This window comes from Microcaecilia unicolor, chromosome 11, assembly GCF_901765095.1.
Source record: "Microcaecilia unicolor chromosome 11, aMicUni1.1, whole genome shotgun sequence".
NCBI lineage: Eukaryota > Metazoa > Chordata > Amphibia > Gymnophiona > Siphonopidae > Microcaecilia > Microcaecilia unicolor.
Window position 1 is genome coordinate 22,902,918 of NC_044041.1, and position 25,835 is coordinate 22,928,752.

At 46.3% G+C, this 25,835-nt stretch overlaps 1 protein-coding gene across 1 annotated transcript in view; it reads right to left on the reverse strand.

The window, feature by feature from the left end:
• The window catches only part of SEZ6L (seizure related 6 homolog like), a 181,633-nt gene that overhangs the window by 34,005 nt on the left and 121,793 nt on the right, over positions 1-25,835 (reverse strand). The window contains exons 10-11 of the mRNA XM_030218263.1: positions 15,691-15,887; positions 4,094-4,288 (exon numbers count right to left, since the gene is read on the reverse strand). Coding sequence (XP_030074123.1) covers positions 4,094-4,288; positions 15,691-15,887 — 392 coding nt within the window. The remainder of the gene's footprint in view (positions 1-4,093; positions 4,289-15,690; positions 15,888-25,835) is intronic.

A 25,835-nucleotide genomic window follows, 5' to 3' on the forward strand; every position in this document is an offset into this window, starting at 1 on the left:
ATTTCTGTCTTTCTTTACTGGCTCCCATTAGACCACAAGGCAGCTTACAACACAAGCAGCCTTTCATACAGAAAATGAAACCTGCTTGAACGTTTCTGTACACAAGAAATTGCCTAAATATTCTTCAGGTTTAAAGATATAATTTTAGCACGAAGGGCATAAGAACATAAGAAAAGCCATGGTGAATCATGTCAATGACCATCACTACTACTACTACTACTATATAGCATTTCTATAGCGCTACAAGGCGTACGCAGCGCTGCACAAACATAGAAGAAAGACAGTCCCTGCTCAAAGAGCTTAAAATCTAATAGACAAAAAATAAATAAAGTAAGCAAATCAAATCAATTAATGTGAACGGGAAGGAAGAGAGGAGGGTAGGTGGAGGCGAGTGGTTACAAGTGGTTACGAGTCAAAAGCAATGTTAAAGAGGTGGGCTTTCACTCTAGATTTAAAGGTGGCCAAGGATGGGGCAAGACTTACTGGCTCAGGAAGTTTATTCCAGGCGTAGGGTGCAGTGAGACAGAAGGCGCGAAGTCTGGAGTTGGCAGTAGTGGAGAAGGGAACAGATAAGAAGGATTTATCCATGGAGCGGAGTGCACGGGAAGGGGTGTAGGGAAGGACGAGTGTGGAGAGATACTGGGGAGCAGCAGAGTGAGTACATTTATAGGTTAGTAGAAGAAGTTTGAACAGGATGCGAAAACGGATAGGGAGCCAGTGAAGGGTCTTGAGGAGAGGGGTAGTATGAGTAAACCAGTATCCGCCTTTGACAGCGGACCATATGGGTTACAAGCACCTGGCAGATCCCAAAAAGTAGATCCAGTTCCTCATAGCTCATTTCCAGGGTCAAGTGACGGCTGTCTTACGTCTACTTGGCCAATAATTTTTTTGTGCGCTTTTCCTCTAGCAGCTAATCCAAACCCCTTTTGAACCCTGCAACGTTAGCCACCTTGACCACACCCCTCTAGCATCAATTCTACAGCTCAGGGGTGTAGCCAGACAAGAGATTTTGGGTGGGCCTAGGCAAGAAGTGGGTAGGCACCAAGTGTTTTTCCCGACCCCCCACCACCATAAAATTATCTCAGCTGGCAAAAAAACACTTCTTTCCACCTTGGCAGTCTGCAGCAGGCATGCGCTGAAAACTGAGCATGTGCAGATGCCGGTATCATGGAGAGTAGTGTTTTCGTTACCATCAGGGGGAAGTCTTCAGCTGGCGGAGCTTGGGATCCCCACCAGCTACCACTAAGCGTGTGCTACTGTTGGGTGGGCCTGTGACCTGGGCCCACCCAGGCCCACCTGTGGCTACGCCTCTGCTACAGCTTAATTATTTAATTTATTTTAAAAAATGTATAACATGCTGATATGTGCCTCATACACACACACACACACACAAAAAAAGAATTCTGTGATCTGTTTTCTAGTCATTAGTTTAATCGTGTTCCTCTTCTTTATCTGTTGTTTGAAAGGTTAAATAATTGTTGGAGTGGAAAAGATAGATATGGAGCATCTGTTTACGCTTTCCAAAAATACTAGGACAAGGGGGCATGCGATGAAGCTGGAGTGCAGTAAGTTTAAAACAAATAAGAGAAACTTTTTCTTTACTCAGCGTGTAATTCGACTCTGGAATTCGTTGCCAGAGAATGTGGTTAAGGTGGTTAGCTTAGCAGAGTTTAAGAAAGGTTTGGACGGCTTCCTGAAGGAAAAGGCCATAGAATATTATTAAATGGACATAGGAAAAATCCACTATTCCTGGGACAAGCAGTACAAAATGCTTTGCTCCATGGATCTTGTCAGGTGATTGTGACCTGGATGGGCCACTGTCGGAGACAGGGTGCTGGGCTAGATGGACCTTTGGTCTGACCCAGTGTGGCGATGCTTATGTCTTATTTAGGAGTGAAAGCAGACCTTTATTCACCGCTTTTTGCTCCTGGTTTTAACAAATGTGCTAGAAGCAAGCTTGTTTCTTGCTTTTCCATAGTAACATAGGGGGCCCTTTTATGAAGCGGCAGTAAGCGGCGCTGAAGACTCTTTGGCTGGCGGGCATTGGGGACCCCCGCCAGCGAACAAGGTACCTGATGCGGCAGTGGGGGGGAGGATTTGCGGTTGCGGGGAGGTCTAAAGTGGCGGGGGGTTGGCGGCGGGGGGAGGCGGCTAAACAGTGCCCCTCACCTTGATCTGTGGCCCCCCCTCCTGCCGAGGTCTGGCTACGCCCCTGTTAAAAACACTAGTGAAAGACTCCCTTTATGACATTAGGGGCAAGATTCTATATGTGATGCCTAGAAAATCTGTGTGGAAAACATTTCCGCTTAAGTGTATTCTATAAGTGGCACCTAGATTAAGTTAGCTTAGTTGATATTCTTGTGCCGAAAACTACGTGCCTCCATTTACACCAACGAAAACATGGCTTAAATCCCGGCATGTAGGTTTAGGTGCAGAGGGCCATATTTTATAACAATGCTTATAAATTTTGGAACGCCCACGAAATGCCCATTTCCCCGCCCATAACCATGCGCCTTTTTGCATGCGCGCATTAAAATTTAGGCACAGTGCATTACAGAAAATGCTTAGCGAGTTGTGCACGTAAATTATAATTATTGCCAATTAGTGCTCATTATTGCTTGTTATGTGCATTGTTACAGAATACCTTGGATTTCAGTGCTGAACCATTAAGGCGCGCTATATAGAATCCGGGGGTAGATCCATAACTGCGTAACCGTTTCAGATAAATTATTATTTGCTGCATTTGTATCCCACATTTTCCCACCCATTTGCAGGCTCAATGTGGCTTACATTATGCCGTAATGGTGATGGCCATTTCGGAATGACAAACACAGAATATTATAATATTAAGGTACAGAGAATATCAATCAAATACATTATAAGATATTAGCTGCCTTGATGCCTATAGAGAACAGGTGCTCCCCACCCTGCATTGGGGCACCAAAAGGAGGTGCCAATTTACAGAACTGCCCCGATATCACACAGGTGGGTAGGGCAAGGGTACAGAAAAAGCATACCCCAAATTTGGTATTAGTGCATAAGAAATACGCTGCGCTAACTGCCTCTATGGTAACTGGGGGCTGATGCTCATGCGCTAATTACAATGTTAACAAGCAACTGCATAGCCAACATGCTGGAAATGCCCCCACATACTGGCATACTAATTTTGCTGATAGCACACCTACTTTTCAGCAATAAGCCAAGTTAACAGCAAATTTTGGCATCCTTTAGTAAAAGGGCCCCTAAACATATCTTTATAAATCTATATATATGCATGTTTCAAAATAAAGGGATCCCTTTTCATTTCTTTATAATATCAAGTAGCCGTTGAGCCCGTGAAAACGGGCTACTTTTGGAATGGGGGGGGGTTTCCGAGCCCCCCCCCCCGAGGTCGGCGCCGCCTCGCCTCCCCCGGAGTCGCCGCCACCGCCCCTCCACCCGGCCCGAGCAGCACTGTAAACTTACATCAGCACGCAGCAGCAGGCACATCAGCAAAGCTGCCGTCGGGGCGGGCTTCCTTCTCTGCCTGTGTCCCGCCCTCGTGTGACGTAACGTCGGCGAGGGCAGGACAAAGGCAGAGAAGGAAGCCCGACGGCAGCTTTGCTGATGTGCCTGCTGCTGCGTGGTGATGTAAGTTCACAGTGCTCGGGCCAGATGGAGGGGCGGCGGCGACTCCGTGGGAGGGGGGAGGGGGAGCGGTTTTGACGTCTGCAGCATGCCAGTAGAGACTTCCCTCTCTGTCCCGCCCCCGTCATCACGTATTGACGCGGGGGCGGGGCAGAGAGGGAAGTCTCTACTGCGCATTTGCGAGTGAGTACGGTCACTCGCCGTTTATATGTTTGATTTTGTGAGGTTATTGATTTATTTGTGTCTTCAGTCTTATTTCTTCAGTCCATGAAGGGGTCTTTTACTAAGGTGTCCTAACAGATTTAGTGCATGCTAATGATTAGCATGAACTAAAGACGCCCATAGCAATATAATGGGCGTCTTATCATTTAGCACATGCTAATCATTAGTGTGCGCCAAATCCATAACAAACAAACAAACAAACAAAAATAAAAACCTAAACCAAAGCAAAATCCAACAAACTTACTTTTCTCACAAAATGGTGGGTCGCTGCTCCAGCTGAGATCCCATTGGCAAGTTAGTGTGTCACTTCCTACAATGTCATATCCTGGGTCACACTGATAGGTTATCTTTGCTCCTCTGACCAGCTCTGTATGAGAAGTTGTTTTCCACCCGTTCTGAATCTCAGGCAAGTCTGAGCAGGAATCGTTCTTGGACACCTCTTAGAGGAAAAAAAAATATGACATTTACAGACAGACTATTTCTGGGATAAGCAGTATAAAATGTTTTGTACTTTTTTGGGATCTTGCCAGGTATTTGTGACCTGGATTGGCCACTGTTGGAAACAGGATGCTGGGCTTGATGGACCTTTGGTCTTTCCCAGTATGGTAATACTTATGTACTTATGTACTTATGATTTACATGTGAAAACCCCCCACATTTCTATGTACATCACATACATATGTAAAAAAGCCAGCATTTACATGTGTGTATCTGCACTGCATGTAAATTGCAAAGGGGTGTGGTTTGGTCGGGGCTTGAGCAGAACTTGGAGTGGAGGAGTAGTAGACTAGAAGTTAGAACAGCAAGCTCAAATCCCACTCCTTGTGGCCATGGGCAAGTCACTTAACCATCCATTTCCTCAGGTGTAAACTTAAATTGTATGACCTCAGGGAATGGAGAAATACCTACTGTACTTGAATGTAACTTACCTTGAACTATCATGGGAAAGGAGCAGGGGCGTAGCCAGACTTCGGCGGGAGGGGGGTCCAGAGCCCGAGGTGAGGGGGCACATTTTAGCCCTCCCCCCGGCGCTGCTGACCCTGCCGCTGCCACCACTACCAACTTTGACCCCCCCCGCCGACGACCCTCTAGACCCCCCCTCCCGCCACCAACCCTCCCCCGCCGTCGCCTACCTTTGCTGGCGGGGGACCCCAACCCCCGCCAGCCGAGGTCCTTATCTTCCTTCGTTCTGACTCAGAAACAGAATGAAGGAAGAAGAGGACCTTGGCTGGCAGGAGTTGGGGTCCCCCACCAGCAAAGGTAGCAGATGGCGACGGCGGGTTGACGGTGGGTTGGTGGCGGGAGGGGGGGGGTCGAGAGGGTCATCGGCAGGGGGGGTCCAGGGCCAAATCTACAGGGGCCTTATGAGGAAAGACTGAAGCACCTAGAGCACTTCAGCTTGGAGAAGAGATGGCTGAGGGGAGATATAATAGAGGTTTATAAAATGCTGAGTGGAGTGGAACAGGTAGATTACTTTTTCCAAAAATACTAAGGCTAGGGGTCACTCAAAGAAGCTACTAAATAGTAAATTTAAAACAAATCATAGAAAATATTTCTTCGCTCAACGAGTAATTAAACTCTGGAATTCGTTGCCAGAGAATGTGGTAAAAGCAGTTAGCTTAGCAGGGTTTAAAAAAAAAAAGGTTTGGCTAATTTCCTAATAGAAAAGTCCATAAGCCATTATTAAGTTGGGAAAAATCCACTGCATATTCTAGGATAAGCAGCATAAAATCTGCTGTGTTGTTCTGGGATCTTGCCAGGTACTTGTGACCTGGATTGGCCACTGTTGGAGACAGGATACTGGGGCTTGATGGCCCTTCTGTCTGTCCCAGTATGGCAATTCTTATATGCTCATCTATCTGGGAAAATGCAGCATTTGCCTTTTTGCTTCTTGGAGGATGAAAATGCCAGAAGTGAATCAACCCTTCACAACATATCTGAGGTTATTTTTGTCCTTTTGTATCCAGTGAGAAATACCATCTTTCTTACAAGCCCCATTTAGTTTATATTTTATGGCAAGAACATTTGGAGTTCGTTGGAGAAACACACTGACAAATCATTATTCTTACACAGCATAGTGCTTTTTCCATTCATTCATTGATTGTTCTATTTCTAACCAGATCATCTTATAATTGTTTATTGAATTCAAATTGAAAAGTCATGCTTCAGCATTTTCACTTATTGCTTGAGAAATCATTTCATGCATACAGCATGGTCTTAACTATTAATAGTCTGTGTCAAAAGACACATCAAAGAAACTGGACAAAATCAATAAATTCCTCCATTAATCTTTCATTCTTGGTCTGTTGCCAAGTGCTTATCATGGGCATTTTACAACAATACTTACTGGGATAGTTTAGAACAATGAATAGATCAGCTGTTCACGTTTCGTCACTGGGGCTGTAATTTCAATGCATTTCAGAAGAGAATTCCTGTTTCTAACGATGAAAGGTTTGCTATTGTCCCTTCCTATTTATTTCTGTCACAGGGATTTTTTTTTTAAACAAAATCCTACGCTCAAGTTAATCTACTACCTCATTTTTTGGTAAACAATTGCAAGATATCAAATTGTTATGCTTTATTTGCTTGAAATGAGGTCTATTTGCTATTTTCCTCTTGACTGGTATCTTTTAAACATTTTTATATTTATTCAAGGTTTTCACACATTTGTCCAGTAGGATACTAGAACCAGAAATGAAAGAAATATGGATTTTATGGGCCCTGTTTACTAAGGCGCGTTAACGTTTTTAACTTGCCTACAATTAGCACACGTGTTAACCATATAGGCGCCTGTAGGGATATATTGTAGGTGCCTCTCCAGCTTATTTTCGAAAGAGAAAGACGCCCATATTTCGACCCAAATCGGGAGATGGGCGCCTTTCTCTCATGGGCGCCCAAATCGGTATAATCGAAAGCCGATTTTGGGCGCCTCCAACTGCAGTCTGTCGCAGGAACGAACAAAGTTTACGGGGGCCTGTCGGAGGTGTGGTGAAGGCGGGACTGGGGCGTGTTTATCGGCCGAGGAGAGATGGGCGCGCTGGGCCGATAATGGAAAAAAAGGGCGCCAGAAGCGAGAATTTGGGTCACTTTTTTGGACCCTTTTTTGTCACGAACAAGTCCCCAAAAAGTGCCCCAACTGCCCAGATGACCACCGGAGGGAATCGGAGATGACCTCCCCTGACTCCCCCAGTGGTCACTAACCCCCTCCCACAAAAAAAAAAAGAACTTTAAAAACTTTTTTCCCAGCCTGTATGAAAGCCTCAAATGTCATACCTAGCTCCATGACAGCAGTATGCAGGTCCCTGGAGCAGTTGTTGGTGGGTGCACTGGACTTCAGGCAGGTGGACCCAGGCCCACCCCCCCACCACACCTGTTACACTTGTGCTGCTAAATGGGAGCGCTCCAAACCGCCCCCAAAACCCACTGTACCCACATGTAGGTGCCCCCCTTCAGCCATAAGTACTATGGTAATGGTGTAGAGTTGTGGGGAGTGGGTTTTGGGGGGGATTTGGGGAGCTCAGCACCCAAGGGAAGGGAGCTATGGATTTCAGAGGTAGTTAACTTTTTTTTTAATTGTTACAAGTGCCCCCTAGGGTGCCCGGTTGGTGTCCTGGCATGTGAGGGGGACCAGTGCACTACGAATCCTGGCCCCTCCCACGACCAAATGCCTTGGATTTGGTCGTTTTTGAGCTGGGCGCCTTCGGTTTCCATTATCGCTGAAAACCGATACCGCCCAGCTCAAATCCGCCCAAATCCGATGCATTTGCCCGGCACAAACCGTATTATCGAAACAAAAGATGGACGCCTATCTTTTTCGAAAATACGGTGTGTCCCGCCCCTTCGCGTACCCGTCCTCGGAGATAGGCGCCCATGGAGATGGGCGTTCGCGTTCGATTATGCCCCTCTATGTGGTTAACGTGCGTACATGTTCAACATGTGTTAAAGACGCTAACACACCTATAACGCGGCTTAGTAAACAGGGCCCTATATTTTTGATATGTCTAAATCTGATTTTGGATGTTTTGCTTAAAATGTCCAAGAATCAAGTGGTGAACTTGGCCATTTTCAAACCTGAAAAACATCTTATCTTTTTGTTTCGAAAATGGCCATTTCTTAGATGTTTTTAGCTGTTTTGTGCTCAGCTCATTCTTCTTTGGTGACCATTTTTGAAAAAAAAGTCCAAGTGAAAAACACATAAAATCAAGCCATTGGGATGTAGGAGGAGCCAGCATTCTTAGTAGACTGGTCACACAGACATCCCAACAGAGCAGTGGACTTCACATAAAAGGTCCCAGGTACATATCTCACCATTACCACCTTATATTATATGGAGAGCCCTCCAAAACCCACCAAAAACCTACCGTACCCAACTGTACACCACTACAATAGCCCTTATGGCTGCAGGTGTCACTTATATGTGGGTACAGTAGGTTTTTGGTGGATTTTGGAGGGCTCACACTTTCCACCACAAGTATAACAGTTAAAGTGAGATAAGGGCCTGGGTCCCCTCCTCCACAGTGCACTGTACCAACAACTAGGCTACTCCAGGGACCTGCTTGTTGCTCTAACAGGACTGGCCATAACATCTGAAGCTATCAGAGGTGTAGCCAGGCAACAGATTTTGGGTGGGCCTAGGCAAGAAGTGGGTGGGCACCAAGTGTTCCCCCCCCCCCCCCCGCACCACCAGCAAAAAAAATATCTCAGCTGGCGAGAAAACGCTTCTTTCCACCTTGGCAGTCTGCAGCAGGCATGCGCTGAAGACTGAGCAAGCGCAGGTGCCAGTAGCAAGGAGAGTAGCGTTTTCATTACCATCAGGGGGAGGACTTCAGCTGGTGGAGCTGGGAATCCTCACCAGCTACCACTAAACGTGTGCTACTGTTGGGTGGGCCTGAACCCTAAGTGGGTGGGCCCTGGCCCACCCAGGCCCACCTGTGTCTATGCCACTGCTATCACAGAGGCTGGTATGTGCTGTTTCTTTCACAGCTTTGGGGGCGGGAGGTGGGAGGGGTTTAGTGACCACAGGGGGAGTAAGGGGGGGTGGAGTCATGCCTTAATGGCACCTTTTTATGACTTAGTCGTGATTGAATCAGGTCCAGACCAAAACGTCCAACTTGTAGCCCTAGACGTTTTTGCTTTGTTCCATTATGATGGAAAAAACATCCAAGTTGTGGGAATACCCAAATGCCATCCCCGATATGCCCCCTTCTGATCTGGACAAACTGCAGATGAACTGCTTAGAAAAATGTGCTTCGAAAATAGCGATTTGGACGTTTTTGCCAGCAAAGAGAAAATGGTGCGATGCCCATCTTCATCCAATGGGTCACGACAGTGCACAATATATAACTGAATGTTCCCCAGTTTTACACTCAAGCCAGTGGCGTAGCCACGTGGGGTCACAGGGGCCTGGGCCCCCGTAGATTTGGCCCTGTACACCCCTGCCGACGACCCTCTCAACCCCCCCTCCAGCTGCCAACCCGCCGTCGCATACCTTTGCTGGTGAGGGATCCCAACCCCCGCCAGCCGAGGTCCTCTTCTTCCCACGCAAGGCTTCGTTCTGACTGTTTCTGATGAAGCCTTGCGCGGGAAGAAGAGGACCTCTGCTGGCGGGGGTTGGGGTCCCCCGCCAGCAAAGGTAGGCGACGGCGGTGGCGGGGGAAGGGGGGGTCAAGAGGGTCATTGGCAGGGGGGGGGGGTCAAATTTGTTGTTGTTGGTGGTGGTGGTGGAGGCAGCAGCAGCAGCAGCGGGGGGGCCTAAAATGTGCCCCCTCACCTCAGACTCGACCCCCCCCTCCCGCCGAAGCTTGACTACACCCGTGACTCAAGCATTACTCCCAACTGTCAGGTTCTGTCAGGTTCTGAGCCCGCGGGACCGGGCTCTGGAGCAAACGTGAGCCCTTGGGCTGCTGACGAGGAGCGACAGCAGCAGGCAAAACCCACCAACCAACACTGGGTAAGCACAACGGCAGGGACTGCAGGCACTGCCCAGCGAACCGGAACACCTGGACTGGAATCCCCCGGACTGGAGGACACAGGACTGGAACACTGGACTGGAGCACACCAGACTGGAACACACACCGGACCGGAACACACTGGACTGGAACCCGGACTGGACCTAGGCTTCACCTACACTTGACTGCCTTCCTCCTCGGGTTGAGCCCTCAGGTTCTGGCAGCCGGTAGGACTTACAGGAACCACAGGAATGAAGGTCCAGGAGTGCCCCCTGGCCCCTAGGCGATGGCAAGGCAGACAGGCAGGGAATGTCCGGGTTCTGGCAATAGGTAGGTTCAAAGCAATGGTCACAGAAGGGCTGGAAACCCACAGAGCAAGAACACAGAAGGGCAGGGAACCTACAGAGCAATAAACACAGAAGGGCTGGAAACCCACAAGCGATAAACACAGAAGGGCTGAAAACCCACAGCGCAATAAACACAGAAGGGCTGGAAACCCACAAAGCGATAAACACAGAAGGGCAGAAAACCCACAGCGCAATAAATACAGAAGGGCTGGAAACCCACAAAGCGATAACCACAGAAGGGCTGAACACCCACAGCGCAATAAACACAGAAGGGCAGGGAACCTACAGAGCAAAACACAGAAGGGCTGGAAACCCACAAGCGATAAACACAGAAGGGCTGAAAACCCACAGCGCAATAAACACAGAAGGGCTGGAAACCCACAAAGCGATAAACACAGAAGGGCAGAAAACCCACAGCGCAATAAATTCAGAAGGGCTGGAAACCCACAAAGCGATAACCACAGAAGGGCTGGAAACCCACAAAGCGATAAACACAGAAGGGCAGAAAACCCACAGCGCAATAAATACAGAAGGGCTGGAAACCCACAAAGCGATAACCACAGAAGGGCTGAACACCCACAGCGCAATAAACACAGAAGGGCAGGGAACCTACAGAGCAATAAACACAGAAGGGCTGGAAACCCACAAGCGATAAACACAGAAGGGCTGAAAACCCACAGAAGGGTAGGAGACCCACAGAGCAAATAACACAGAAGGGTAGGAAGCCCACAGAACAATAAACACAGAAGGGCTGAAAACCCACAGAGCAAAAGACAAGGAAAGCAAACGGTGCTAACAGCACACTAACCTCGGGACCTAAAGCACTGCGGAGGGAATGGCAATGCAAAGGCCAGGACTGTAGTCTTCAGGTGACTAATAAAGCCCATCAAGACCAGAGCCACAGCTGCAGCAATCACCTTGCAACCAAACAGAGGCTTGACACACAAAGCAGTCATTCCATAGGAAGGAACAGCGGGAGCCATCTTGGAAACTGGCAAGGAGGAAGAGGCGGCAGCCATCTTGGAAGAGGCATAGCCCACACAGGTGAGGTTCAGTAGGGCAATCAGCACACAGAGCCAGAGAGAAACTAAGACAGAGACAGACACAGAGACAAGCAGAAGCCAGCACAGCCACTGACTCCCAGAAACAGGGTAAGTATGAGGGTGGTCACGGCCACAAACGTGACACCAACAATCATGGGACCCTCCCAATTTTCTAGCAACTTCTCCTCTTGGGTAGGATCAAAGAAAGCACATTGGTGCACTGAACCATCCCGATACATTTCACAGGAAATTGTGGAAAAGAATTCAGATTCCAACTGGGTTAGCATGGTTATGATGACAGGAACTTTCTCCTTTTAGGTTTCATTGCATAAAAAAGCAAACATTAGTAGTAAAATAACCCATTGTAACGGTTGCCCACGTTGATAACTTCCCTCCTTATTCTCTTATGCAACCTGTAATGCAACAGGTGGCCTTAAGAGATCCCTCTAAAATGGGATGTGGCCTTCCGATTTTAAAAAGACTCCCTACCTCTGGTCTAGATAAACAAAACTTCTATCATCCTAATTGGGGGTTACAGAGGATGGGCAGACTGGGGGGTAGATGCACTAAAAACCCCGTTAAAGCCTTTTCCTTACCAATTCCTTAGCGAATCAGTAAGCAACGGGAATGCATCAAGGAAATCGCATGCAAATGAGCTGGTTGCTGCTAGCTCATTTGCATGGGATTTCCTTCCAAGCCAGTCGGCCAGCTGAGCATGCGCAGAGCAGCCAAGCGTTATGCTGGCTGCTCTGCGCATGCCAAGGACGTCCTTTATGGATGTCCTTCACTAAAAGAAAGAAAGAAAAAAGTTGTCCCCATAATCGGGAGGGAGATCAGGGCTACGGGGAGGCTCCCGATGCTGCTGGCATCTATCGGCGGCTTCTGCTCCGGCCGCCTTGCTCCTTTCTGTCTGCCCCGGGGTGTTAGCAGCATGTCCGATGCCCCTCCTCCAGGTCTCTCTCAGCCAATCACAGCGCGTGTAGCTGTCACTGGTGTCAGCTAAATGCGCTGTGATTGGCTGAGAGAGACCTGGAGGAGGGGCATAATCGAAAGAGACGTCCAAATAGTTTTTTGATTTGGACGTCCTCGCACGTCTCTCTCCGGCGGTGGTCATTACAGAAGGACACGCATCACAAAAAAATCTGGGGGAAAAACGTCCAAGTGCTCATCAGGGACGTCCTTTTTTTTGTTTTAGTGAAGGACGTCCATGTTAGGCACTTTAGAAGGACGGCCCTGACGAGCACTTGGACGTGGCTAGGCAAAGGTTTCCGGCTGGTTGCTTTTTTTGTTGTTGTTGTTTTGACTGAAGGACATCCATAAGTCAACCTTTTCATACCTGAGCACACAATTCTGGAACGCGCTGCCGCGCAACTTAAAAACAATTTATGAACTAACTAACTTCCGCAAACTACTGAAGACCCATCTCTTTAACAAGGTATACCACAAAGATCAACAAATGTGAACTCCTCCACATACATCTAGAATTGTCTTATAATATCTGCTTGTTATACTACCATCATGTTTCTATCATTACAATGTTACCCAAGATCCTTCTGTACTATTTATTATCTATTTTCTTATAGATTTCCACTATTCGTGATGTATTGTAAGCCACATTGAACCTGCAAAGAGGTGGGAAAATGTGGGATACAAATGCAATAAATAAATATATAAAGGACGTCCCTGACAAGCAATTGGATGGGGTTTTTTTTCCGATTTTTTGGGGGGGGTTAAATTTACAGAAGTTTTTAGAGGCGAATAAATCCCGCACAGCCCCAACGAGAGGTACAGACCTCCCGTTAGATTTTCCACGGTTAGGCAATCAGAAAATGGTAGTGCATCTCATTACAACACGATTTATACACATGATAATACTAATTTGCTCATCTGCATTCCGTTTTCGTTAGCTGCTATCCTGATAGGACAATGCCCTTTTGTGCATGTCCTGGTTTACTACTTGCACGTTAAACTGGCTAGAACCAGTTTAAAACCCACGTTAATGGCTCGTTAAGTTTAGTGCATCTGGCCCTGGATGGGTCATATGGCCTTTATCTGCCGTCATAAGTACATAAGTAATGCCATACTGGGAAAAGACCAAGGGTCCATCGAGCCCAGCATCTTGTCCACGACAGCGGCCAATCCAGGCCAAGGGCACCTGGCAAGCTTCCCAAACGTACAAACATTCTATACATGTTATTCCTGGGATTTTGGATTTTTCCAAGTCTGTTTAGTAGCGGTTTATGGACTTGTCCTTTAGGAAACCGTCCAACCCCTTTTTAAACTCTGCTAAGCTAACCGCCTTCACCACATTTTCCGGCAATGAATTCCAGAGTTTAATTACACGTTGGGTGAAGAAAAATGTTCTCCGATTTGTTTTAAATTTACTACACTGTAGTTTAATCACATGCCCCCTAGTCCTAGTATTTTTGGAAAGCATGAACAGACGCTTCACGTCCACCTGTTCCACTCCACTCATTATTTTATATACCTCTATCATGTCTCCCCTCAGCCGTCTCTTCTCCAAGCTGAATAGCTCTAGCCTCCTTAGTCTTTCTTCATAGGGAAGTCGTCCCATCCCCGCTATCATTTTAGTCGCCCTTCGCTGCACCTTTTCCAATTCTACTATATCTTTCTTGAGATGCGGCGACCAGAATTGAACACAATACTCAAGGTGCGGTCGCACCATGGAGCGATACAATGGCATTATAACATCCTCACACCTGTTTTCCATACCTTTCCTAATAATACCCAACATTCTAGTCGCTTTCCTAGCCGCAGCAGCACACTGAGCAGAAGGTTTCAGTGTGTTATCGACGACGACACCCAGATCCCTTTCTTGGTCATATTTCTATGTTTCTAACTGCACAGTGTTGTACAAAGCACCTGTTTGGTTGGTGTTTCTGTTCTCTGTCTGCTGCTCAGTAGAAGGTGATAATTCATGTTTAATGTTCCTGAACAACTTCATCCTTAATGAATCAGAACTCCTACAACAGTGTCCCAATGAAAACACAAAGGCCTAATTGTTACAATGTGACTTATCTCTAGAGCATTGCTTTAACACATCCGGTTCGTTTTCTGATATAATTTGGATATACTTTTTTTTTGTTTTGTGATCGATTTAGCCAAAAAAGGGTTGGGTTTCTTGACTCCAAAGTACCCCACCTCAAGAAACTAAGGGACTCTTTTACTGAAGTACACTAAAAGCTGGGCTTAATGCATTGTAATGCAGAATTTTACTGCATGCTAAACCCAGATTTTATATGGCAATGGGGATGTTCACTCAATTTTTAAACACTTTGCAGGTCGTGCTTAATGTAACCCAGTGACGTAGCTATGGGTGGGCCTGGGTGGGCACAGGCCCACCCATTCCTGCCTCAGGCCCGCCCTGTGTGACCTTCAAAATAGTTCAGCAGCGGCTGCCTCACTTCTCTCTCTCCCTCTCCCTCACCCCCAGATCTGGCATTTGCCTCCCGCCTGCAGCTCCATAACACGCCCCTTCCCTGTTCTACCTCAGCACCTTCCCTTTGACGCACCCTATCCTCACTGACATCACTTCCTGTTTCCTCCCTGGCAGGATGTGGCAGAGGGAAGCCTGCGGAGCTGACCAGGCAGCGGATGTATATAGCTGCTGTCGAAAGTACTGAGGTATGGGGGTAGTTTCAGAGAGGGGGGAGATGCTGGGCATCAGGGAAGGGGGATTCTGGTTCTGGGGGCAGAGGAGGGGGAGAAAGATGCAGGACAAAGGAGGAGGGATTTTGGAAGGCCCACCCATCCAACCTTTGGGCCCAGCCAAAATGAAAGGTCTGGCTACGTCCCTGTAACTATTAGCGTGCAGTACCTGCAGGGGGTTAGTGTAGGACAACTTACCGCCTCATATTTAGCCTGTTACAGCTAAGTGTAACAGGCCCCTTTTACCAAGCTGCAGCAAAAGGGGGCCTGCACTGGCATCGGCGCATATTTTGACGCATGCCGAGGCCCCCTTTTACCGCAGTGGGTAAAAGGTATGTCTTTCTTTTCTTCAGCACAAAGGGCCTTTAAAAACAAAAGGGACACAGTTCTTACATTTAAAAATCCTTTAATAATGAATTTTGATTGAAGAGAGACCCGACACGGGCCGTGTAGTTTAACTACGCGTTCAGTCAAGAAAAATTTCCTCCGATTCGTTTTAAATTTACCACACTGCAGCTTCATCGCATGCCCCCTTGTCCTAGTGTTTTTGGAAATCGTAAACAGACGCTCCACATCTACCCGTTCCATTCCACTCATTATCTTACAGACCTCTATCATATCTCCCCTCAGCCGCCTTTTCTCCAAGCTGAAGAGCCCCAGCCCCATGAGGAAGTTAGGCAGCACGTATAATATATATCTAGTTCTTAATTCTTTTTGTGATATTTCCGAACTAGGGTGTCGAGATCTATAGCATACAGCTCAGACGTTACTGCAAACCTTTGATGCAATGTGATCACTTTTCATTATTCAAACACACAATTTAAAAGAGCCTACCTATATAGTTTATGATAAATCCATGGCCTTTTGCGAAGACCAGCCCTGCTGGGTCAGAGTGAAACTGGATGGTAAGGTCAGGTGTGGAGGAGTAAAGTTTCTGCAGACTGCTGCTTCCTGCGAACTGTCCCAGAACTGTTGACGTGATCTCGTCACCGTCATAAACTGTTAAAATGTCGTTGTTGCTCAGATTTAAACTGTGAAGGGGAAAAACATGCATCAGTTAAACTTGCATTGGAACCGAACAGACAGTTTTGGCTCTGATGGGTTAAAATGGATCTATTTGGTAAACCACATCAGTATTTGAGGTTGAGTATTGCCCACAGGCTAAATTCCTTTCCAAGGGGCTCAGGGGAACTATTTATAGTATAATTTTTTATTTTTATTATACTATAAATAATTCCCCTGAGCCCCATGGAAAGAGCAGTGTGTGTGGTAACGTCTGGAAGGATGCATGATGGTAGAACACTTGTGTGAAATGTGCCAGAACTCGGGGAATGCACCCCTGCTTGGATTATCACAATAAATAATTGTCTTAATACTTTGTTAACTTCCAAGGAAGGTGTCACACAAACGTCATAGTCATTACCCTCTGTTTTCTCATTTACATTGTTGTAAAATGTTTATTTATTTATTTTATTTATTGGGATTTATTAACCGCCTTTACGAAGAGATTCACCCAAGGTGGTGTACAGTTTAACATCAAACTTAACAATTTTGCTAATAGTAAAATGTACAAGTATAAACATAAATACAATGACAGAGGAAAACTTGAAAATTCCTGGCATTAAAACCAAGACTGCTTAGTTTAGGAGGGACTGTCCTCCTTAAATTTCCTTGTAGATGTACTGTTTCTTTAAATTCTTCTATATATATTTTCCTTGAACCTGGGAAACTATTAGAATTCATAGTTAGTAAAGAGTAAGTTGGTGACAGTGCTGTAGCGAGGGCGGTTGACACCCGGGGCGGGTTGCCGCTGCGCACCCCCCCCGGGGAGCAGCACGGCGCCCCCCCTCGGCTCGAACCCTCCCCCCCCCGGAGCTCATTCTTACTTGAATTAGGAAGCGAGGGCCGGGCAAGAGGGCCGATCCGCCCCCGAGTGCACGTCGCTGGGAGCTGCGTCGGCTCCGCTGGTTCCCTGCTCTCTCTGCCCTGGAACAGGAAGTAACTGTTCCGGGGCAGAGAGAGCAGGGAACCAGCGGATCCGACACCCTCCTCCAGCGGCGTGCACCCGGGGCGGACCGCCCCATCCTTCCTACGCCACTGGTTGGTGACATTCTTGATTGCATCAACGCTACTTGGCTGTGTACTCTTAAACTCCTTCCACTCTAAAGAATACAATATTACCATAATTAGCTTAAATGTCTATATACCATATTGCCTAGTACTTGGATCAAAAATTGTGGACAAAGAATTTAAAATCTATTTTTCCTTTCTTTTTTTTTGTTTTCTTTTGAACTAGGAAGAATTTCTAAATTCCATATGTTTATGTTGTTGCTTGAATGTAATTGAAAAATTCATAAATAAAAAATAAATAAAAAAAGAAAACAGCGAATTGAAACCTAATAATAAGACTACCATGAAACAGGATAAAAAAATATACACATTTAACAGCACTGAAATTCAAACAGCAGAGAAATAATACAATGCAAGCATAATAGTGATGGAGTATCTAATAAGCACACAATTAAAACATTGGGCCTGCCCGTGGGTGGGAAAATGTGGGATATAAATGCTATAAATAAATAAATAAATTCAAATAAACATTGCTACAGTACTAATGCTTTTCTACAATGCCTTGTTTAATTAAAACTACTACTACTACTACTTAACATTTCTAGAGCGCTACAAGGGTTACGCAGCGCTGTACAAATTAACGAATAAGGACGTCCCTGCTCAGAAGAGCTTACAATCTAAAGGACGAAATGTCAAGTTGGGGTAGTTGAGATTTCCTGAGAAGAGGTGTAGTGATTAGGTGCCGAAGGCGACATTGAAGAGGTGGGCTTTGAGCATTGATTTGAAGATGGGTAGGGAGGGGGCACGGCGTATGGGCTCAGGGAGTTTGTTCCAGGCATGGGGTGAGGCGAGACAGAAAGGGCGGAGCCTGGAGTTGGAGGTGGTGGAGAAGGGTACTGAAAGGAGGGATTTGTCTTGAGAGCGGAGGTTACGGGTAGGGACGTAAGGGGAGATGAGGGTAGAGAGGTAAGGAGGGCCCGCAGATCGAGTGCATTTGTAGGTGAGTAGGAGAAGCTTGAACTGTATTCGGTATCTGATCGGAAGCCAGTGAAGTGACTTGAGGAGAGGGGTGATATGAGTATATCGGTTAAGGCAGAAGATAAGACGTGCGGCAGAGTTCTGAATGGACTGAAGGGGGAATAGATGGCTAAGTGGGAGGCCGGTGAGGAGTAGGTTGCAGTAGTCAAGGCGAGAGGTAATGAGAGAGTGGATGAGAGTTCGGGTGGTGTGCTCGGAGAGGAAGGGGCGAATTTTGCTAATGTTATAGAGGAAGAAGCGACAGGTCTTGGCTATCTGCTGGATATGAGCAGAGAAGGAGAGGGAGGAGTCGAAGATGACACCGAGGTTGCGGGCAGATGAGACGGGGACGATGAGGGTGTTATCAACTGAGATAGAGAGTGAAGGGAGAGGAGAAGTGGGTTTGGGTGGGAAAACAATGTTCAGTCTTGGCCAGGAAATTAACATATTGGGGTCCTTTTACTGAGGTGCGCTGAAAAATGGCCCTTGGTAGTGTAGGCGTGTGTTTTGGCCTCGCACCTGTAAAAAATCCCTTTTTGGGGGGCTGAAAATGGACTTGCGGCAAAATGAAAATTGGCTCGCATGCATTTTGGGTCTGAGACCTTACTGCCAGCCAATGACTTAGCGGTAAAGTCTCACACGCTAACCAAGCGGTGATGGCAAATGCACGTCCAAATGTCGATTACCGCCCGCGTGCTAGAAAATAAAAATATTTTCGGATATGCATATCAGACGCACGTCAAAAATAAAATTACTGCCTGGGCCACATAGTAGCCAGGCAGTAACTCGGAACTGGCATGCATTGGGCAAGTGTTGGCGCTTACGAGGCTTAGTAAAAGGACCCCTTAAAGAGAAATGAGCTGTAGGACATTTTACAACAGAAGCCCTGACCACCTAGTGTCCAAGAGCCAAATACAGTAATACCTCGGTTTTCGTTGACTTCGGTTATCGCCGGTTTCGGTTTTCGTCGATTTTTTCTGCAAAAAATTTGTCTCGGTTTTCGTCGGTTGCCTCAGATTTCGTTGGCGTGCCCACGTGACCTCGCTGCTAATTTTGCGAAAACAAAGGGCGACCCACGCGTTCTCCTGCTCAGTGCTAATACTACAATTACATTCAAGTGCCCTATTTTAGGCAAATCTTAAAGAGGCGGCAGAAACAGACCTCTTTGCACAGCTTTCTTGTGCGACATAGATCCACTGACTCTGAAGCTGGTCCTAGTGCCAAAACACCAAGAAGGGAAGTGACCCCAGATAGTGCCTTGATACCTAAGGTCCTTATGGAGGGGGATCCCCCTTCCAAACAATAATATCTGCACCGCTCTCTCCCCTCCTCGCTGTCTTCCATACGCCAAGAAGAGTCTTCAGAAAGGTAAATGCCATGTTAAATTGTTCATTTATTCTTTACATTAGTCTTTTATGTTCATTTTATATTAATTTCTTACTGTTTTTAGTATTAAACACTATATTTATTCTCTATAAAATGTGTTTTTGGTATGTATTTTGGAGTGTCTAGAACGAATTAATTGGATTTACATTGATTCATATGGAAATAATTGCCTCGGTTTTCGTCGGTTTTGGATTTCGCCGATTGTTTTCGGACGGTTTATCGACGAAAACCGAGGTATCACTGTTATGGGCATGGTGGAGAAGAAATCTAATGGTGAGAGCAGTGGACTGAGAACCTGGGAAACTGGCATTCAAACTCCACTGACACTCTGTGGGCCGGATTTAGTAAATAGTACCCAAAGTTACACGCCGGAAGGATCTACGCTAAGTTGTTTAAGGGAGCTCCATGCAGACAGCACAATATAGGATAAGTACATAAGTACACAAGTACATAAGCATTGCCATGCTGGGACAGACCAAGGGTCCATCGAGCCCAGCACCCTGTCACCGACAGCGGCCAAAAGGACAAGCAATTTGTCCCGCCCATCCTAGAAATACTGTATTATTCCCTCATCCATTCAATAACATTCTATGGCTTTTTCCTCCAGGAAGCTGTCCAACCCTTTTTTGAAGTCCGCTAAGTTAACTGCCTTAACCACCTTTTCCGGTAGCGAATTCCAGAGTTTAACTATGTGTTGAGTGAAGAAAAATACTAGCTGAATTTCACACCTAACTGGGGGGCCCTTTTACTAAGGCACGCAGGCTCCTATGCATATCTAACACGTGTCAAATTAGAAGTACCGCCTGGCTACTGCGTGTCCCTGGCAGTAATTCTGTTTTTGGCGCACGTCCAAAATGCACAGCAGAAAATATTTTCTGTTTTCTACCACGTGGTGCTAACTGGGCGGTAATCGGCGTTACAATGGACCGCAACCTAACGTTAGAGAGCCAAGTGACATCCACAACAAAGAAAATGTTCCACTCAATGTGGAAACTCAAAACACGTGAAACAATTCTTCCCGAGGGGAACATTTCGCAACCTGATACAATCAATGGTACTAAGCCATGTAGACTACTGCAATGGAATTTATGCAGGATGCAAAGAACAAACCTTAAACTTCAGACCGCTCAAAACACGGCAGCAAGGCTTATCTTCGGAAAAACGTGATTTGAAAGCGCAAAACCCCTTCGCGAAAAACTACACTGGCTCCCAATCAAAGAATGCATTGCTTTCAAAATCTGCACTCTGGTTCACAAAATTATCTACAGTGAAGCTCCGGGATACATGACAGACTTGATCGACCTACCAACTAGAAACACATCCGAATCAACACCAACGTACCTAAATCTGCACTACCCAAGCTGCAAAGGACTCAGATACAAATCAACTTAAGCGTCCAGTTTTTCCTACATAAGCACACAACTGTGGAACGCATTACCGAAAGCCTTGAAAACTACGAACGACCACCTAAACTTCCGGAAAACACTAAAAACCAACCTGTTTAAAAAGGCTTACCCTACCGATCCAACATAAATGCCTGATATTTGCAACACAACAAAACTAAAGTGCGTAATGGACATAACACAACTCTTCCGTTATACGATGCCCTAATGTGGCTGTGCCACATGAACTTTATCTTACCACAACATCACTTTGTATTTGTTCACAACGGAGCCTGTGCAAAGGCCTCTCCGGTACTATGTAAGCCACATTGAGCCTACAAATAGGTGGGAAAATGTGGGATATAAATGTAACAAAATAAAATAAATATAGTAACATTGAGGGGCATAATTGAACGAAAACGCCTATCTCCATGGGCGTTTATCTCCGAGAACGGGTCCGTGAAGGGGTGGACCGAACCGTATTTTGGGAAAAAATAGACGCCCATGTTTTATTCGACAATTTGTGAGCTGGGCGTTTTTGTTTTTCAGCGATAATGGAAAATGAAAGCGCCCAGCTCAAAAACGAATAAATCCAAGACATTTATTCGTGGGAGGGGCCAGGATTTGTAGTGCACTGGTCCCCCTCACATGCCAGGACATCAACCTGGCACCCTAGGGGGCACTTTTACAAAAACAAAAAAAAAGGTCAAAGAGCTCCCAGGTGCATAGCACCCTTCCCTTGTGTGTTGAGCCCCCCAAATCCCCCTCAAAACCCACTGCCCACAAGTCTACACCATTACTATAGCCCTAAGGGGTGAAGGGGGGCACCTACATGTGGGTACAGTGGGTTTGGGGGGGTTGGACGACTAATAAGCATTATGCAGCACAATTGTAACAGGTAGGGGGGATGGGCCTGGGTCCACCTGCCTGAAGTCCACTGCACCCCCTAACAACTCCTCCAGTGACCTGCATACTGCTGCCAGGGAGCTGGGTATGACATTTGAGGGTGAAAATAAAAAGTTGTGAAACATCATTTTTTTGTGGTGGGAGGGGGTTAGTGACCACTTGGGGAGTCAGGGGAGGTCATCCCCGATTCCCTCCAGTGGTCATCTGGTCATTTAGGGCACTTTTTGGGGCCTTATTCGTGAAAAAACAGGGTCCAGGAAAAGTGTCCTAAATTCTAGCTAAAAACGCATACTTTTTTCCCATTATCGGTGAAATGCGCCCATCTTTGTTCGGCAGATAGCCACGCCCCAGTTCCGCCTTCGCCACACCTCTGACACGCCCCCATCAACTTTGTCCGCATCCGCGACGGAGTGCAATTGAAAACGTCCAAAAATCGGCTTTCGATTATACCGCTTTATTCATTTTTGTGAGATAAACGTCCATCTCCCGATTTAGGTCGGAACTTGGGCGTTTTTCTCTTTCGATTATAAGCAGGATAGTAACATAGTAGATGACGGCAGAAAAAGACCTGCACGGTCCATCTAGTCTGCCCACGATAAACTCATATGTGTATATCTTACCTTGATTTGTACCTGTCTTTTTCAGGGCACAGACCGTATAAGTCTGTCCAGCAGTATTTCCCGCCTCCCAACCACTAGTCCCGCCTCCCATCATCGGCTCCGGCACAGACCCCGTATAAGTCTGCCCTCCCCCATCCTAGCCTCTCAACCACCAACCCCTCTTCCCCCCGCCACCCAATTTCAGCTAAGCTTCTGTGGATCCATTCCTTCTGCACAGGATTCCTTTATGCCTGTCCCACGCATGTTTGAATTCCGTTACCGTTTTCATCTCCACCACCTCCCGCCGGAGGGCATTCCAAGCGTTCACTACCCTCTCTGTGAAGAAATACTTCCTGACATCTTTCCTGAGTCTGCCCCCCTTCAATCTCATTTCATGTCCTCTTGTTCTACCGCCTTCCCATCTCCGGAAAAGATTTGTTTGCGGATTAATACCTTTCAAATATTTGAACGTCTGCACCCATGACACACCCTTCGAAAAATATTTGTAAATAATATGCTGGTTAGTGCACCTAAACAGGCAAAATACCGTAAACCACTTTAACATGCTTCTGCAGCAGGTTGTACTCGTGTGCCAACTGCGCATTAACGGCACTTTTGTAAGTTTGCTGAGGACAGGAAAATACCCACTGTACCAAAATGTAACTTCCCTAGAGCTACTGCTGCAAAGGTGTGAGCTAAATCGAAATTCTCCTTCATAATGAATTCAGAGCAAGGAGGTATGTTTGAATGCTTTTCTCTGTTAGGAAGAGCTCTGACAATATTTCTTAGATTTGCACTGCAGGTGGCATAGACGAGACTGAAATACTGACGATGAATTGCTGTAGTATTGCAGATCATTTTCTTACTGTTTTTTTTTTTCTCTCCGGATTTCTCTGTCTTCGCTTCTTCTTGTCCTAACACACGTTCTTTCAGTTTGCTCTGTCTGCTTGTGCAGACTAACACTGTCGGGGGGTCCTTTTACTAAGGTGTGCTGAAAAATGGTCTGTTCGTAGGTCCATTTTTCAGCGCGCCTGCAGAAAAGGTCTTTTTTTTTTTGGCCGAAAATGGACGCATGTTCCAATTAATGTGGAAACTCAAGAGATTAAAACCTTTCTTTCCAAGAGCCATCTTCCGCAACCTGGTACAATCGATGGTGCTAAGTCATCTAGACTATTGCAACGCGCTTTATACTGGCTGCAAGGAGCATATCATCAAGAAACTCCAAACAACTCAGAATACCGCAGCTAGACTAATATTTGGAAAAACAAAATACGAAAGCGCTAAACCCCTAAGAGAGAAGCTGCACTGGCTTCCAGTCAAAGAACGTACCGTGTTCAAAATATGCACTCTGGTTCACAAGGTTATTCACGGAAACGCGCTGGCCTACATGTCAGACCTTATTGATCTTCCACCCAGGAACGCTAAAAGATCATTGTGCACATTCCTAGGACTCCATTTTCCAAACTGTAAAGGCCTAAAGTACAAGTTAGTACATGCGTCTAGTTTTTCCTACATCGACACGTAGATGTGGAATGTACTGCCACCTGACCTGAAAACTATTCACGACCTAAGCAATTTCCGGAAATCATTAAAAACTTATCTTTTCAACAAGGCCTACCATAACAGTCAATAATAGGAATTCTAATACGTCGCTAATCACTTGATATTCTGACTACTTGTTCATTGTACTGATCACATCCATTCTGTCACACTTATTCAGTATGTAAGTAATTGTTCCCTACTCTTTAACGATGCCTGTCATGTTGTAATATTGTAAGCCACATTGAGCCTGCAAATAGGTAGGAAAATGTGGGATACAAATGCAATAAATAAATAAAAATTGACGCGCGTCCATTTTGGGCCTGAGACCTTACCACCGGTTAATGCGTGAGACCTTACCGCTAAGTCAATGGGTGCCAGTAAGGTCTCACGTGTTAACCGGGCAGTAATCATTAGCGCACGTACACTGTCGATTAGTGCTCGATGAGCGCCACATGGTAGAAAATAAAAATATTTTCTGCCTCACGTTTCAGATGCGGGTAAAAAACGGAATTACTGCCTGGGGCACGCGGCAGCTGCAAATTGACGCATGTTGAACGCGCGTAGGCGCCTATGCACCTTAGTACAAGGGCCCCTAGGGTTGTCACTTCTTCCAGGGTAGGATTAACCCATTAGTGGGCCCTTTTACTAAGCCGTGTAAGCGTCTACGTGCGCCAAAATGGTGTTACCGCAAGGCTACTGGGTGGCTCTTGCAGTAGTTTAATTTTTGGTGCGTGTCCAAGACGCATGTCTGAAAAATAATTTTTATTTTCTGCCATGCGTATTGGACGCGCGCCAAGTGGCATTTGGTGCATATAAGTCATTACCGCTCGGTTACCGCATGAGATTTTACTGCTAGGTCAATGGCTGGTGGTAAGGTCTCAGACCCAAAATGGACGCGTGGCAATTTTCGTTTTGCCGCACGTCCATTTTCGGCAAAATTTTTTTAAAAAAGGCCTTTTTTATAGGTGCGCTGAAAAACGATTCTGCGTGCGCCCAAAACCTGCGCCTACACTACCGCAGGCCATTTTTCAGCGCACCTTAATAAAAGGAGCCCATGGTTTGATACCACTCCCTCCTCTTTACCTAACACCTCCACATCTTCTCCCTTTATGTGCCAATCCCATGTGCCTTGCTAAACAACAAACCTTAAGGCTTTTTCCTATAACAAAGAAAATCTGATTCCCTTCAAATTTCCATAGACAGCTCTGGTTCCATGCTAGAGGTCCAGCTACAGAGGGCATACGATTGAATAGTAGATAGATAAGCTGCTTTTACTGATGGACGGATCAAAAATCCTTGCTGATCGGGACATAATCCTGCAACAGAGAACAAAACTCTCCCATAGCAAACAAGAGAAAATGGATAAGAAAACTTATAGCTAACTTAATGGGAATCAAATAAAGATGGCATAATACGCTCTCTGATGGAAATCCCTGTAATTAACCTTGGTGTCATGTTCTGTACCAGTTGTAATAATTTCAGCACTATGCCTAGGAGACCTACAGAGATTGCATTAGAACAATCCAGAACTAGCACAAACATTCCCTCAAGAATAGAACAAAAATTACTAGTCAAAAGGTTAAACTTCAATCTATGCAATGAATGCAGATAATAATGCAAACTTGCTTACCTGGAATGGGGTTTCTCCATAGACAACAGGGGATGGACCCACACGGGTGATGACATTGTTGTCACCTGGATCTGGACCTCCTCCAGTGCTAGTGTGGGAGGATGGTTCTTCAGGAAGCCTGTTCCGTGCTCCCTCACAGGCACTGCTTGGGGCAGCCGATATCTCCCTTCTCCTCCAAGGACCCCCCCCAGCTGAAGCAGCGAGCAACCACTGGCCCTGCTTTCCACCGACCAGTACTGGAGGTCAGTGCAGGGGAGAAGTAGAAAGAGGAATTTTTGACACTGCAGTTTGGGAGGCTCAAACAGCAATTGCCAAAAGTCACAAGCACCTAAACAATGGTACCCAAATGGCAGCGCCAAAGTAATGGTGCCCAAAGCTCACGTACCTCACTGAGGGTAGGGTTACCATATTTTGTCCTCTCAAAGTTACCATATTTTGTCCCACCCC